The sequence below is a fragment of the Filicampus tigris genome, chromosome 5 (assembly GCF_054856515.1).
Source record: "Filicampus tigris isolate MCC_2025a chromosome 5, RoL_Ftig_1.0, whole genome shotgun sequence".
NCBI classification, from domain to species: Eukaryota; Metazoa; Chordata; class Actinopteri; order Syngnathiformes; family Syngnathidae; genus Filicampus; species Filicampus tigris.
Window position 1 is genome coordinate 2074724 of NC_141221.1, and position 13816 is coordinate 2088539.

The 13816-nt window shown below is 41.0% G+C and overlaps 2 protein-coding genes across 2 annotated transcripts; one reads left to right on the forward strand and one right to left on the reverse strand.

Annotated features, from left to right (window-relative positions):
* Nucleotides 1-2977: 2977 nt before the first annotated feature.
* nkx6-3 (NK6 homeobox 3) lies at nt 2978-8154 on the reverse strand. The gene is made up of 4 exons (XM_086029947.1): nt 6833-8154; nt 6268-6743; nt 4215-4381; nt 2978-3859 (listed from the first exon to the last, which is right to left on the reverse strand). The coding sequence occupies exons 1-4, from the start codon at nt 6844-6846 to the stop codon at nt 3632-3634; spliced, it is 885 nt and encodes a 294-aa protein (XP_085886073.1). The 5' UTR covers nt 6847-8154; the 3' UTR covers nt 2978-3631.
* Nucleotides 8155-8750: 596 nt separating this feature from the next.
* Nucleotides 8751-13351, forward strand: LOC147146835 (E3 ubiquitin-protein ligase NEURL3). Its single transcript, XM_086030885.1, has 4 exons — nt 8751-9193; nt 11841-12353; nt 12604-12729; nt 12828-13351. Exons 1-4 carry the CDS (start codon nt 9172-9174, stop codon nt 13016-13018), a joined length of 852 nt encoding a protein of 283 aa, XP_085887011.1. The 5' UTR covers nt 8751-9171; the 3' UTR covers nt 13019-13351.
* The last annotated feature ends 465 nt before the right edge of the window (nt 13352-13816 follow it).

The following is a 13816-nucleotide window of genomic DNA, read 5'->3' on the forward strand; positions in this document are numbered from 1 at the left end:
ACCCAACAGGGTTCTTCTGTATTGTTACACCTAAGTACAATAATATATACCGGTGTGTGTGTGTGTGTGTGTGTGTGTGAAAAGGCAGCTGGAAAGAAACATTGTGATACTTTGGGTTGGCATAAAAGTATGCTGTTGTTTAGGGCCGTGTCCTTTATTGAGCCAGCACATATTTGACGATGGGAAAAAAATTCGGACACTTACCAAACTGATTCACAAAGTCTAGATACACAGGTTAATTATGTGCCTTAACGTAATCTAGTGGAAGAACATTTGATTGTTCTGCTTATTACCAGAGGTGGGAGCACATGACGTATACATGCGGAAGTCACAAGTCTCGAGTCGGCACCGAATTTCAAGTCAAGTCAATACTTGATTCAAGCTATTAAGTCGTAAATCAAGTTATAGTCTTGCTCAGTAAAACGTGTTTGTCGGCTTCACACCAAGTGAGACATTAGTAAACAACGTACACAATGAGGAGAGAAGACACTCGTCACAACATTGTCTTTTTTCTTGCAAGGAGAGCGCAGGGAAGTGTAATATTACAGCTCCTAAAACCCTCTGCCCGGCTCCTGCGCCTCCTTTCTTTTTATTTTCTTCGGAGTCCCCGATTACAAAGGTGTTCCAGCTCTAAGGGAAAGGGGAGCGAAAGCAGCTGAAACACTCTGAACTTGTTTTGTTTATGTGTGTGTGTGTGGGAGGGAGCCATTATCATACATATATGGAAGCAAAGCACACCAAGCAAGTTGGGCCTAGATATGGAAAAAGCTAAAGCTAAACCCACAAGCTAATAAAGCTAACAAGCCTAATAATAAAAATCGAACACATGAATCATGATATACATTATTATTCTTACAATGTTAAAGTGATATTTTTTCACTGATCCTACTAAAAAAAGTACATTATCTCGAAAAATGTAATGAACATTTACATCTGTAAAAATGAAAAGCAATTTGTAAAATGAACGTCAACTATTTAGAAGAATGCATGTTATTGTTTCATACCAACTTTTATGAGTGGCGCACTATTAATTTGAGAAATATTGGAATATGCTGAGTGAGGGTGTAAATGTGTTTCATCACATCAGATTTAAAAACTACATACGTTGTTGACCTGTTACCCAAATCTAGTAATTAGTGTGTGTTAAATGAGTGAGGGAATTTGTAGGTTGTCACGACTTTGAAGGAAGTTGAGTGAGGTTGATGTGCAATAGTATATGGGGCCGTGCAGCATTGTATATTTGTTATTAAAATATTAAGTTTCATCCATGCTCTGTGTGGTTATACACATTTTTAGCTGGTTTATAAAGCACATACAATAATAGATCTACATTTTAGGAATGCGGGGATTCAATTTAGGGGTTTTGGAGCGCCCCAAAAATGGGCTAGGAAAACCGATGGGATTGTACATTTATTTTAAGATGACTTCAATAAAGAAGACTTTGTCCAAGTTGCCTTCTAAAAGTGATGGCGATCAACCTGCAAGTCCGCTGTGGTTGCTCACTTACAGACAAGGTAGTCTGTGGGTGGTTAAACAACCCACGCTGTCTGCAACAAAATCATAAAATCTGAATATTGCGAAAAAACTTCAATGTCATCACACTCTAGTCCAAACTATATTGTCGGGTGTGCCGTGGGAAATTATCAAATTTGGACGGTCTAGCGCCTGGCACCGTAATCGTGTTTTTACTACATTGTAGTACTCTTCCATACCAGCAGGTTGCAGCAGCAGCAGCAGCAGGTAGCTAATTGTCTTTGTTTAGTGACAAGCGAATTAATATACGCGTGTTTATCCAGACAGGCCCATGTTTCACACTGAGTAAGTATCAATATGAAACATTCTAAAATACTTTTTTCTTTGTGTTTATTTAATTCCTATTCATGACGTTATGATACAACGTCATTCTTCAATGTTAAAAAAATGCTTATATGAACAATATAACACTCATATTGTTAAAATAAGCCTTTTTTCCCCACAATTTCATCTGGTGGTGTGCCGCGGGATTTTTTTCAATGAAATAAATGTGCCTTGACTCCAAAAGGTTTGAAAGACACTGCTCTAGTCGAATCACTAAATTACGTACTTGAAACACCTGCAAATTATTCCTTACCCTCAAAATAGCTTCTGGGTGTGGTTCTGCAGCCTGCGAGGTCATGCAGAAAACCGCTAATTTGACAGGTGTTAAAAATGGATTATTTTTTTCCCCCTCAGCTATATTGGATGTCAAAGTCATTGTATTATAATTACGAGCCTGCGAGGAGGTTTGTGTTCAAGGTACGACTAACTGCGTACGTCGCCTTGTGCTTACATATCCTCACATGAATGAACAAACTCACAAGTCAAGTAAGCACAACCACGGCCAAAAGCACTAAAAATCTTAAAACAGTCAATCATTCAAAAGACAATTTATTATGTTTATGTGGATTTACTGTAAAACCGCCCATAAAATTCATTTATGGGATTTAAAATGTATGTTTTCCAGAATTTTCTTCTCCGTACAGCATTGTGAGCAATGTGGAATCACGGAGACTATTTGCTCAATGAGCTAGTGAGCTGTTATTGATTTCTTTAAATTCGACCATACTCCCCAAATGGGCAACAGCAAGCTCACTTATTTTACCTGTCACCTGCCAGCACAACATGATTTGTGTTCAGGCATTAAAAAATGTGAGAAATGACACAATTTGCCCAAAAATACACACATTCAAAATGATGGCGAAACTTTTCGCCATCCATCCATTTTCTATCATACGTGTCCTACTTTTGTAGCCCAGTTTTGTTTTCAGTCATCCAAATTTTTTTGTTTTTGTTTAAAGAATAACATTCAATACTTGTCATTGTCTTTTTTATTTCAATCAATCAATCAATCACATTTTATTTATATAGCACTTTTCATACATAAAAATGCAACTCAAAGTGCTTTAAAACATTCAAAGCAAAACATAGAATTATCTTCAATCAAAAGAAAAGATAAATTATTTAAAAGTTGTTGAAAGCCAAACTAAAAAGGTGTGTCTTGAGCTTCCTCTTAAAAATATCAACAGTCTCTGCAGACCTGACATCCTCTGGCAGGCTATTCCAAAGGTTTACAAATATCTGACTTTTTATATAATCTACATCACCAAACACATTTGGTACAACCGCGCAATCAGATAAGATACAATACAAGATTCGTATCAAACGTCTTTTCTCTTGTTACATTTTGAAAAACAACAACCAGAATACATCGGAAGGTTGGTTTCTTGGGAAATTTTTCTCATTGCCATATCGACCCTGTTCTGCTGAAATTGAGCAAATGAAGCAGACAACATTTATTTGTATATACCATGGAAAAACTTGGAAATAATATTCAGTATGCACCTTTTTGAAGTCTGTTTGGGCATGGATGTTTGAACATGCTTGTATTCATTCTACACTTTGTGCACAGGTAACGGCGTTGCATGCAAATATGTGTCGATTGAGCGACGATTTCCCAGGTATTAAGCCCCAGAAAACTATGAGGATGCTCCATCTCCATGACAAACTGCCAACATTTGCACCGGCAGACTGTCTTTGAAATTTTTCGTGGACCGGCGGATTCCGGGGGCTGCCGCCCCATTGACCCCGCCCCTCCTGCGCGCCACCGGTAGCGTCAGACGTGATGAGGCCCAAGGCGCAGGACCGAGAAAGCTCTGCGGTGCTTGCGCAGCAGCAAGCGGATCTTGTCGTCGTCAGAGTCCGGGTCCAGGGGCTTGTTGTACTCCTCGTCCTCCACCTCGTTGTCCGAGGCCTCGCCGGCCTGCCCCGCGTGGGCCTGCGTGGAGCTCGGCTCTGACGCGCTCTTCTTCCTCCACTTGGTGCGGCGGTTTTGGAACCAAACCTACAAAGCAAAGGACAGGTTATGTAATAACGACCCGCACAAGATTTGAAGTCATTTGTGCCAATACTTTGTCGATCATGGTGCGTAATTGCCACACAGTTACCACACCCCGGCCCAGTTTATTTGAGTTTTTTAATCACTCATTTGAATAAAAGTTTAAACTGAAATAATGTAAAAACAAAATAAAATGGTACCGCTTCCCAATAACGCCCATAAAAGATTTACATACCCCTTATATAACCCAAATGCTTTAATATGCTAAGGAATAATAACCAACACATGAACCCGTCACATTTGGGGGCCACTAATTGTAAGCATCAAATCAAACGAATTAAGCATCAGATGTCAAGTTCACCTTGACTTGAGATTCAGTCATGCCGAGAGAATAAGCCAGTCTGGCCCGCTCAGGCCCGGCCAAATACTTGGTCTGCTCAAAGGTCTTCTCCAGAGCAAAGATCTGATGTCCACTGAAGGTTGGCCTGGTTTGTTTCTTTCGACCCGACATCTCCCCAAGGGGACCACCTGAAAACACACAAAACTGAAACTATCATTCATGTTTCCGCCGTATAGAGTTATGAGGCAAGCATTGAATTTAATTACAAATCATTTCTGAGTGATTTGAAAGCAAATGACGTTGGAAAGAAAAAAAATTGTCGCACATTTACTAAACACATTTCCATATGCTGCCCTGCTAATATTAGTAAGCACCGCTCACCAATTTTTTGCAAAATGTTTTAATCAGAGATGCCTTTTCGAGATTTTTTTTTTTTTTTTTTTGGGTGATGTGTTTTTAATAATAATAATAATATATCGAGTAATATTTTTTAAATTACAACGCATGGTGACATTCGTATTGAGCAAGCTTTCAGAGCTCAAATGTAAAAACAAAACATGAACATATCTCAAAAACCTGACGCGCTCCAAAAAAAGGAAAGACACTTTTGAAATCAGCGTGAAAAATACATTTTGGAACACACAAAGCTTAATCTCTGATTAAAATGTGCTGTTGACCTGTCACGGGTCCGCGAGAGCCAATCTTTTGTGCAATACAGTCTAGGGGTCCGTTTCACAAAGCAGGTTGAGTGAAAACTCAAGAGTCTGTTTGCCGGTCGCTCAGGGCACATAAACAAAACAAACATTCACACTTATGGAGTCTTCAATGTACCTAAAAGCATGTCTTTGGAATGCATTTTGCTATTTGATATACGATTAATCGTCGTTATCCTGTGAAAAACGCTTGCATCCATTTTTGTTAAACTTTTCTTATTTTTACCTGAATGGTGTTTCCACGTTGCATATGTCGCATTAACGTGAAAATTAAAAAAACAAAAAAACAAAATGGACATACGTGTTTTTCGCAGGACAGCAACGTATATACGGCAAAAAACAACTGTGACATTAAACAATATTCAGTTCTGTATATCGGATCTCATTACAGTATGTTGTGCCTAACAAAGCTTCATCTTAAGCAAGCAGTCTCAGAGAATGATACAAAATCATAATAGTACGGTAATAGTTGGAAGAGACACAAACACAAAAATTAAAACCCAGCCAAGATTAAATGCCTGCAGTCAAGTTGAAATATGCTTGTCAGCTAAGATATATTTATTTTTAGCAGGCAGTTTTTGTGTAAAAGCATTAAAAAAAAGATAAAGAAAAAAAGAAAGGTGTAATAACTTTTTGAGACTTTCTTGCTGGCATTGAGTACGTTTATCTTATAATAGGACGCAATATACGTTTATAATTGCAGGAAGTCTCAATACTAGGGCAGTCAAAGTTAAAGCATTAACTATGGCGATTAATTTAAATTTGATATTGCACTAAAAAAAAATTCACTCAGTTTTATTTATTTCCTGTAGGAGCTGACCTGTGCAGCCAAACTTAGAGGAGAGCCACTGTCGCAAAGACGGACTTTGGCATAGTTTCACTTTAAAAAGTTGCCCGACAGCTCATTGGAGGGATCTGAAATTCAAATACCGTATTAGTTGTACGTCGTTGGTGTAATTGTTCAACTGTTGGATTTTACACAAAAAGACCCGTTTTCAAGGATCAAAGAAAGCTATTAGAACAGTCTTTGGATAGAAATATGCTTTAATTTTTTTCCACATTAATTCCAAGATTTTACTTGAATGTAAGTAAATATCGGTTCCAAGCTTCGTAAAAAAAATTGTAGGTGAAAAATAAGATTAATCGCGATTAATTATGGAAAACTTTGCGATTAATTCGTTTTTAGAAATTAATCGTTTGACAGCACCAATAAATACGCGAATTGAGACGTTGGATTTTTTTAGGGGGGTCAAATTTTCCTTGCCATTGGCAGATCATTTTGCTGAAATGAAGTAATATATTCCCTTTGATGACTTTTCTTGCTTTCGCCGCGTTCTCCTGAATGTGGCGTAGGGACTCACTGTCGGCACACTGCTGCTTGCCTCCTCTCCAGTCGCAGCCGCTCTCGGCCCAGCAGCTCAAGCCGCGACCCTTCACGGGGCACTCGCCGCCGGTCTTGGCCAAACCGTCCAAGGTGGAGCCGTAGTCCCGGCCGTAATACATGGACGCGCTGGAGACGGGCGGGCCGAAACCCCCCACGGCGGAGTAGCCGGAGAGGAGGGCGTTGGCGGCGCCCGCCGAGCCCACCCCCACCACGGAGCGGCTCAGAATGTCACTGATGCCGTGCGGGGTGCCCGGCGGCAGCTGGCCGCCGAGGCCCGCGTTGAGCTTGTAGAAAGAGTTTGGTAGCGAGTACTGGCAGACGGGCGCCTTGATCTCGCCGCTAAACTGGTTGAGGCTGTTGTTGAACAGGAATGAACTTTGGATGTTTGGATCCATGGGAAAGGCTCGGTCTCGGCAAACTCCAGGAAGATCCCGTCGGGAGCTCCTCGATGACCTACCACACAAGCAGGCTAGCTTAACGCGCTCCTCCCGTGAGCTGCCAATGCTGACCGATGAGATCAACTGCTCACTGTTGGCCCTCACCTCTCGGCAGCCATATTGAGCCAGGCCCTAGGTGCGCGCGCGCTATGAGACACCGATGCGGCTCCCCTTGCGTATTATCCATAAGCAGCGTGTGGACATCGGGACGAGCACACTGATAACGGCAGGCCGCGTTCGAACGCGGCCTGGGATTGGTCTTAGCCACCGGGCCTCGCCATTGGTCGGTCGGCGAGAGGCGAGGGGGCCTGTAATTGGACGGCTGCTGATGAATGACTTTTTGAACAGGTGGAGTGGGAACAAGTTGATTTTTTTTTCTTGATGGCCTGATGTGCTTGACTAAGGGTGATGGGGGAGAAACGTTTGAGCCTTGTTTTGCCTCTCGGGAAATGTACTTGACGTGTAGTTCTTTTGCTATGACTTTAAAGTGCACCGCTGTGCACCATAGACACTCCGTACGGATGATTCTTCTGTACTGTTCATTTCTTGTTACATCCGTGCACCAGAGAGGTTGCTTTCATCGCTGCGTTCCACCAAAATCCAGAGGGATTTGGAAAAAAACATATCTGATCTAAGTATCATTATGCCATAAAATTGATCAGCATGTAGATCTTTGTATCATAAAACCAGAGACTGGCAAAGTGAAAATGACTCCTTCGGCTGTTTGCTTCGTTGTGCGACCAGAAGACACATTCAAGGTTTTAGGAGGGGGAAAAAATGGGTGCAGTTTGAGCATGAATTGACATTGAAGTTACACTTGGAAAATATCATGTTAACTGTATGTTGTGGAAAACGTGTGTTTTTGGTGTAAATGCATGCAGAAGGTTTCAAATGTTTTTAAAAGCTTAGTTTTATTTCTTTTTGTGTTTGTGGCTCTCTTCTCTCTGACAGTCGTAACAACACTGGGAAGTGTGGGACTAAGTACATACAGCACAAACTATATGTCCACAATTTAGTACAAGCTTATTTTGCTATTGCTCCTGGTGTTTTTTTTTTGGGTTTTTTTTCCACAGGCAGTAAATTTAAAAAAAAATGAATTGGGGATTTTGGACAACAAAGAAGGAAGGTGGCCACCTCTCTCAGCCCCTCCCCTTTCATTTTCATTCTGATTTGGAGTATGTTTGTGTTTCAAGTCACATGCACTCGTTAGAAATGCACTTTGCACGCCTGCACTTTCATAAGAAAAGCTTAACTCGGATTGTTCTTCAAACTTCTTCACCCAAATAACAACTGCATAATGGCAACCGAGACGATTAGTGAATAAAATCAATGCAGGTAAACAAAATGAAAATATGATGGAACAACTTGCGTGCTGAGCCAACGTAAGCCTGTGAAATAATAAATACATTATTGTTCAATTGCTAGTGTTGTACTTCACCTGACTTGGCAAACACTCTTTTCCACGGAGCAAAACTCCCAACACTGGCACATCTCCATCCAACAAACCCACAACATGCCGATACAGTTTGTTTCTCTTAGAGACACAATTTGGCTCGGCACATCCAAACGAAATCAATTTCTTTGCAGAATGCCGCTGTTTCCTGGAAACAGTCATGTGACTCTTAATCACAGTAAAAGTCAATGACACAATAAACTTGTAACTTTCCGACTGCAAGGAGTGTTATTGATATTCACAGCTTGCTCTCAGCAGCCAGCCAATCAGAATGAAGAGGTTGGCTCCTGGAATTTCCGCAGTTCCACTTTCGTTTTCGAAACCACGTCACTCTTGGCCATGTGTTTTACTCAACATCATACCTTTCAAATTATACGTTTTCCCCGTATTTTATACGTTTTTTGAATATATTTCAAATTGTGTATGCTGTATAACAATTTTTGTACGGGGGGGGGGGAATAATTAAAAACTCGTTTTTTATGAGACCGATCTCGTCTTGTGTATGCCGTATAACAATTTTTGTACGGGGGGGGGGGAATAATAAAAAACTAGTTTTTTATGAGACCGATCTCGTCTTGTGTATGCCGTATAACAATTTTTGTACGGGGGGGTAATAAAAAACTGTTTTTTTATGAGACCGATCTCGTCTTGCCCATTTCGGCTCTAATCCGGAGCGTCCGTTGGCGATTGCGACAGTAAACTTCGGTCGACTTTCACAGCACAGCGCACGGATTTGACCTGGATCCGTTTCCTTCCACATACAATTTACACGTGCGCTGGTATTGTATGATAACTATGGGAGGAGAAAGTAAATTTCCAAAATGTAGTCAAGTCTCTGAGTCATCTCCTCCCTCCCCTCTACTTTCTCAACTCGTATGTTTGTGTTCCAATTCACATGCGCTCGATCGTTATAGATGCACTTTCCATACCTACACTTTCATTAAAGTAGGTGAACCTGCTCTTCAAACCTCTTCACCCAGACGAGAACTACATGATGGCAATCAGGATGATTGGTGAGTTTTCACGTTACATTTGACTTGAAAGTAGATAGTTAAATACATGATAAAGTTTACATATCAGTAATACATACTGTTAAGATCTGAATTGATTTGTAATCTGATCTATGCATATTGTTTACAAAACCTTTATTTAGCTTTTTGCTCCTCTCAACTGTTACAAAACACACAGTATGATGCTGTACAGTTGCAATAATAAACATTTTTAAATGAATAACTTTCTGACAATCTCAATCAAAAACAAACAACATTTATTTGTGTAGGCAGTTGGGCTGGACGGTTATGGAAAAAAAATAATGATCACAATTATTTTGTTTGAGGTTTAAATCACGATTATTAAAAGGGTTATTTATAGATTTCAAAACGTTGTATTTACCCAACTAAAACTCAACTACGCAAATCTCTCATCACTGCCTCATGCTGATTCATCACTGCACGTTGAACACATTGAACACGCTATACTTTTTGTCAAGTATGCAAAATGACCATCATGTGAAATTCAAGTCTCTTACATTTTCGTTCTGACGCATTCACGCTTTTGATGCCTGGCTTAATTTAACACACAATGAAGCCTTGAAAAAGCATTACCAATTCTCTCCTTATCATATTCATTTTAGCTTGTGTTATTTTCACAAATCTTTGGACTTCATGGGCTAGCCTGGGATTACATGCCATGTCATGTGGAAATGCGTGTTGGCACGACGAAAAAAAAAACAAAAAAAAAACGGTGGTTATTTTGCTGTGACCGCCGACCTGCTGGAGTTATTTTGCCGTGAATGGCTCTGATTTGTCTACACGTAGCCGGGGTTTGTTAACAACCGTATTCCCCCCCCGCCCTCCCGCCTGCGTTGGAATACGCATTAAAATAAAGCATCCACACATAACCGCAGAAGTTTTCAAAAACCCCGGCTACGTGTAGAAAGGGCCTAAATGGCCTAATCAAGGAAGTCTGGGCCTGCCTTGAATAAACTCCTTTACCGGAATTACAGTGGATTGGCCGTGAAGCGTGATGTGTTGACTGTGATGTGTTGGAATTTGGAGGTTGTAACAGTCAGTTATTGTGGTACGCCACACGATGGCGCCTCTTTGATTTATTATGTCAGTTCGTCACTTCTTTTTACCTGAACTTCAGTGCACATTTTGTCATGCACACCAGACCGCTGTGTTCTTAAGTAACGCGCGGTATGCTGGGACCCTTCGGGCAATGTCAGTCCAGTAACTTTGTGTTTCCTAGACTCCTAGTCATTGCCGTACTTGAACATTGTTTATTATTTTTTATATAGATTCAATCCTTGAACCTTCCTTGGTTGTAACCCCAACTGATCGTTTGAAAAAATATATTTTGTAGCTCTTTTTATTATTAACCTCATATCCTTGCCATAAACTTTCATTTTTGTGGGGCCCACATCATTTTGCTGATTATTTATATTTCACAAGCTTCCTTTAAATTGTTCAACTGCATGACTGTTCAATTCTTCAAAAAAGACGCGAAACAGCATGACTTGTTCACAACTCTCGACCAGCTGCAACAAATTGTAAACATAGTAAAAAACAAATCAATGAATACGTAAATAAAATGTTACAGAGTAGAGGGTGACACGGCAGTGAATTTTCACTCCTGTCCCATCCCACTCCCACAGAAAAAAAAATCCCGTTCCACCCCATCCTGGACAATAGTAAAAAATAAATAAATAAATAAATAAATAAATAGATAAAATCCTGACCCACTGCTTCTATTTCGGAGGTCAGCTAAGCTATATGAACCGCGCACATTACCGCACATCAATCGCTTTTCTTCAATTATAACGTTTTAAAGATGGAGAGAAGCAAAAATCTAAATCACAATTACATTTCGATGAATGCTCTAGCTCCAGTAGCCAGCTTTTGTGTTGGATAGAATCCGACTGGAGGTGCACCTTACCTGTATGTTGTGGCCAGTGAGCATATAAAGTAAGGGAAAACAACAACAAACAGCAGCAGTGCATTCTTGTCATCATAAAATTCAGCCAGGCCATTGAAAAATAAAAAAAATAAGGCTGTCAGTTGGATTAAGGGCTTGTGTAGTAATGTCGGTGATAAAGGGTGATGACTGAAACTGCCTACTCGTCTTGAGACAGCTTTATTGTTGCTTAATTCAAATGGAACCTGAATAAAAAGCAAAAACAAATGTTATAGTGTACATTTGCAATGCACGGCAGACAGCTCTGGAGTGCTGTGCTTAAAACAGCCAAAGTGTTTCTGGACACGTGCAGGATCGAGCCATGTGAAGCTTTTGTCAGCATGTTGCTGTAATTACTACAAATCAGTCGATTAGTCTCCTAATTTGCCTTTGGGTAATTGTGGGTTGACTTTTTATGGTTTAACATTATGCACCACTTTATGGTTTAGTAGCGAGCATAGAGTTCAAGTGTGCAGTAGTCGAAAATGTTCTGTCTTGAAAGAAGAGAGAACTTACTTTCTTCTTGATAGTGATGAATATTTTTAAGGTAAGTGTCCAGTAGTCGAAAATGTTCTGTCTTGAAAGAAGAGAGAACTTACTTTCTTCTTATCGCTGATTGATATTTTTTCAAAGAAACTTCCAAAGTGAAACCTTTCGAGTGGTACACAAAGAACTTCATGCATCTTGTACAATGTTACCTTGCAGGTGATGAGTCAAAGAATTCAAAATGCGGTATCCGTTGCCTCGGTCCAATGATGTTCCATCACCAGGCCGTAGGAGCCAAGATCCACCTGAGTCAGGGGTTTCGCCATGCGACGAGGTCAAAAGACACCTTCAACAACGGTCTGGTGTTCAGCAATCGCCGCGTGAGGGTCCTGGAGCGGATTCGGCTACGGGTGGAGCACGACAACGTCATATGGCACGGAGCCTTGCGAGTGGGCTTCACCAACGTGAATCCAGATTCCCGATGTCTACCGCTGCCCCAATTGGCCATCCCTGACCTCACTGACACCCCCGGGCACTGGGCTGCTCCTGTGGGCGCGCCGTTCTGCAGGGCGGGAACCGTGCTGGAATTCTGGCTGTCACGCTCAGGCAGCTTGTATGTTGCAGACCAGAGTGGCAATAAGCGCAGGCTGTTATTCAAAGAAATCAACACCTGGTGGCCTCTGTGGGCCATGATTGACGTTTATGGACAGACGTGCTCCATTCTCCTCTTGGGTAGGTTCCATATTTGCCCAGCAGCCTCGATGTAGCTCAAGGGTGCCCAAACTTTTTTTTCGCCTTGCGATGGCCGCGTCCTTCAAAGTGGAAAACAAGGAAATGAGAGATGGGAAGAGATTTCTTTGACTCTTCTCCTTCCTTGCCGCTCGGTCCGTGAATAGCGGCCCGGGCCGTACTTTGGACACCCCTGGTGTATTTGTTTGAATAAGCCACCTTATTTATGTGAACCCCCTCTTTTTTGCCACAGGTTCGGAGATACGCACGGGACTTTTCACCAGGAAGTCATGTCCTATAGTCCCGCCCTGGCCCGCTTTAGACACAGACTCCTTGACATCTGCTGACTTCTCCTGCCTCAACCTGCCGGTGACAACAGGTATAGAATTGACAGATGCCTGTCTTCATAGAAGCAATTGCCGTGATTGTAGCACAAACTGATTTCTTTTCACGGTGCTTCCTGTCTCTCGATGACAGATGGAGGAGAAGCGACGACCTGTGTGGTGTGCATGGCCAAGCAAGCTGACATCGCTCTACCTTGTGGCCACCGCTGTTTGTGTTTCAAGTGCTCCTTCAAAGTCTATCATGCTTTTGGCACGTGCCCCCTGTGCAGGCAGAGCATGGGGAAGCCATCGATAACTTGGATGGCTGCCTCTAAGAGACAATGAATGTCTGTTGCCAAGGCACCTTCTTGTTCTGTAAATTCTGTAATTTGATGCTGAACTTTTTAACATGAACGAAATGCGCTTTGGTTTTGATTCACCGACAAATACCCGTTGGATTATCTGTGTACTATTGTTTTAGTTGCTCGGTTTTGCTTTGAATTGGAAGGCGGAGCTTGGATTGCACCGTTCATTCTCAGACATGCAATCGTTTTTGTATTAATGATGTAATGTTTGTATGCATGTGTGTATGTAAAGCACTGTGATTTGATGTATGTGTTTATTATTTATGATAATAAAAACCTGACGCACAAAATGAAGCTGCTGCTGAATAAAGTACCGGTAGATCTTTGTCTGGAGATTTCTCTATATGTAGTTACCACAAGATAGTGATAGTGAAGTTAGTGTATCAAAAAAGAACTAGCTCGTTCTGTTTCACTTTGTTCTCGCTAGAATATTATAGCCGTTTCTGATTTCACTTTTTTTTTGTTTTGTTTTGCATTTTGAAATAAGTAAAGCTGAAATGGTTCTAAAATAAAATTCAACAAAACGGCATTCTGTTGTGTGTATTTGGAGTTATCTTTAATTAGTATAGGTTTATTGACAGAAAAGTCATTGTTCACCGCATTGAAATTGTCTTTAGTATTTGAGGGAGAAAGTTCAGTTCAGTGTATGTTGTCGGTGTGCTCAGTTTGTTTGGAATTCTCATGTTTTCTCGAGAAATGCTGCATCACTGGTTTTGAATAATAAAGACCAAAAAAAGGAAAAAAGGTACATTTGGAATGAATGTGATTAATAACTATC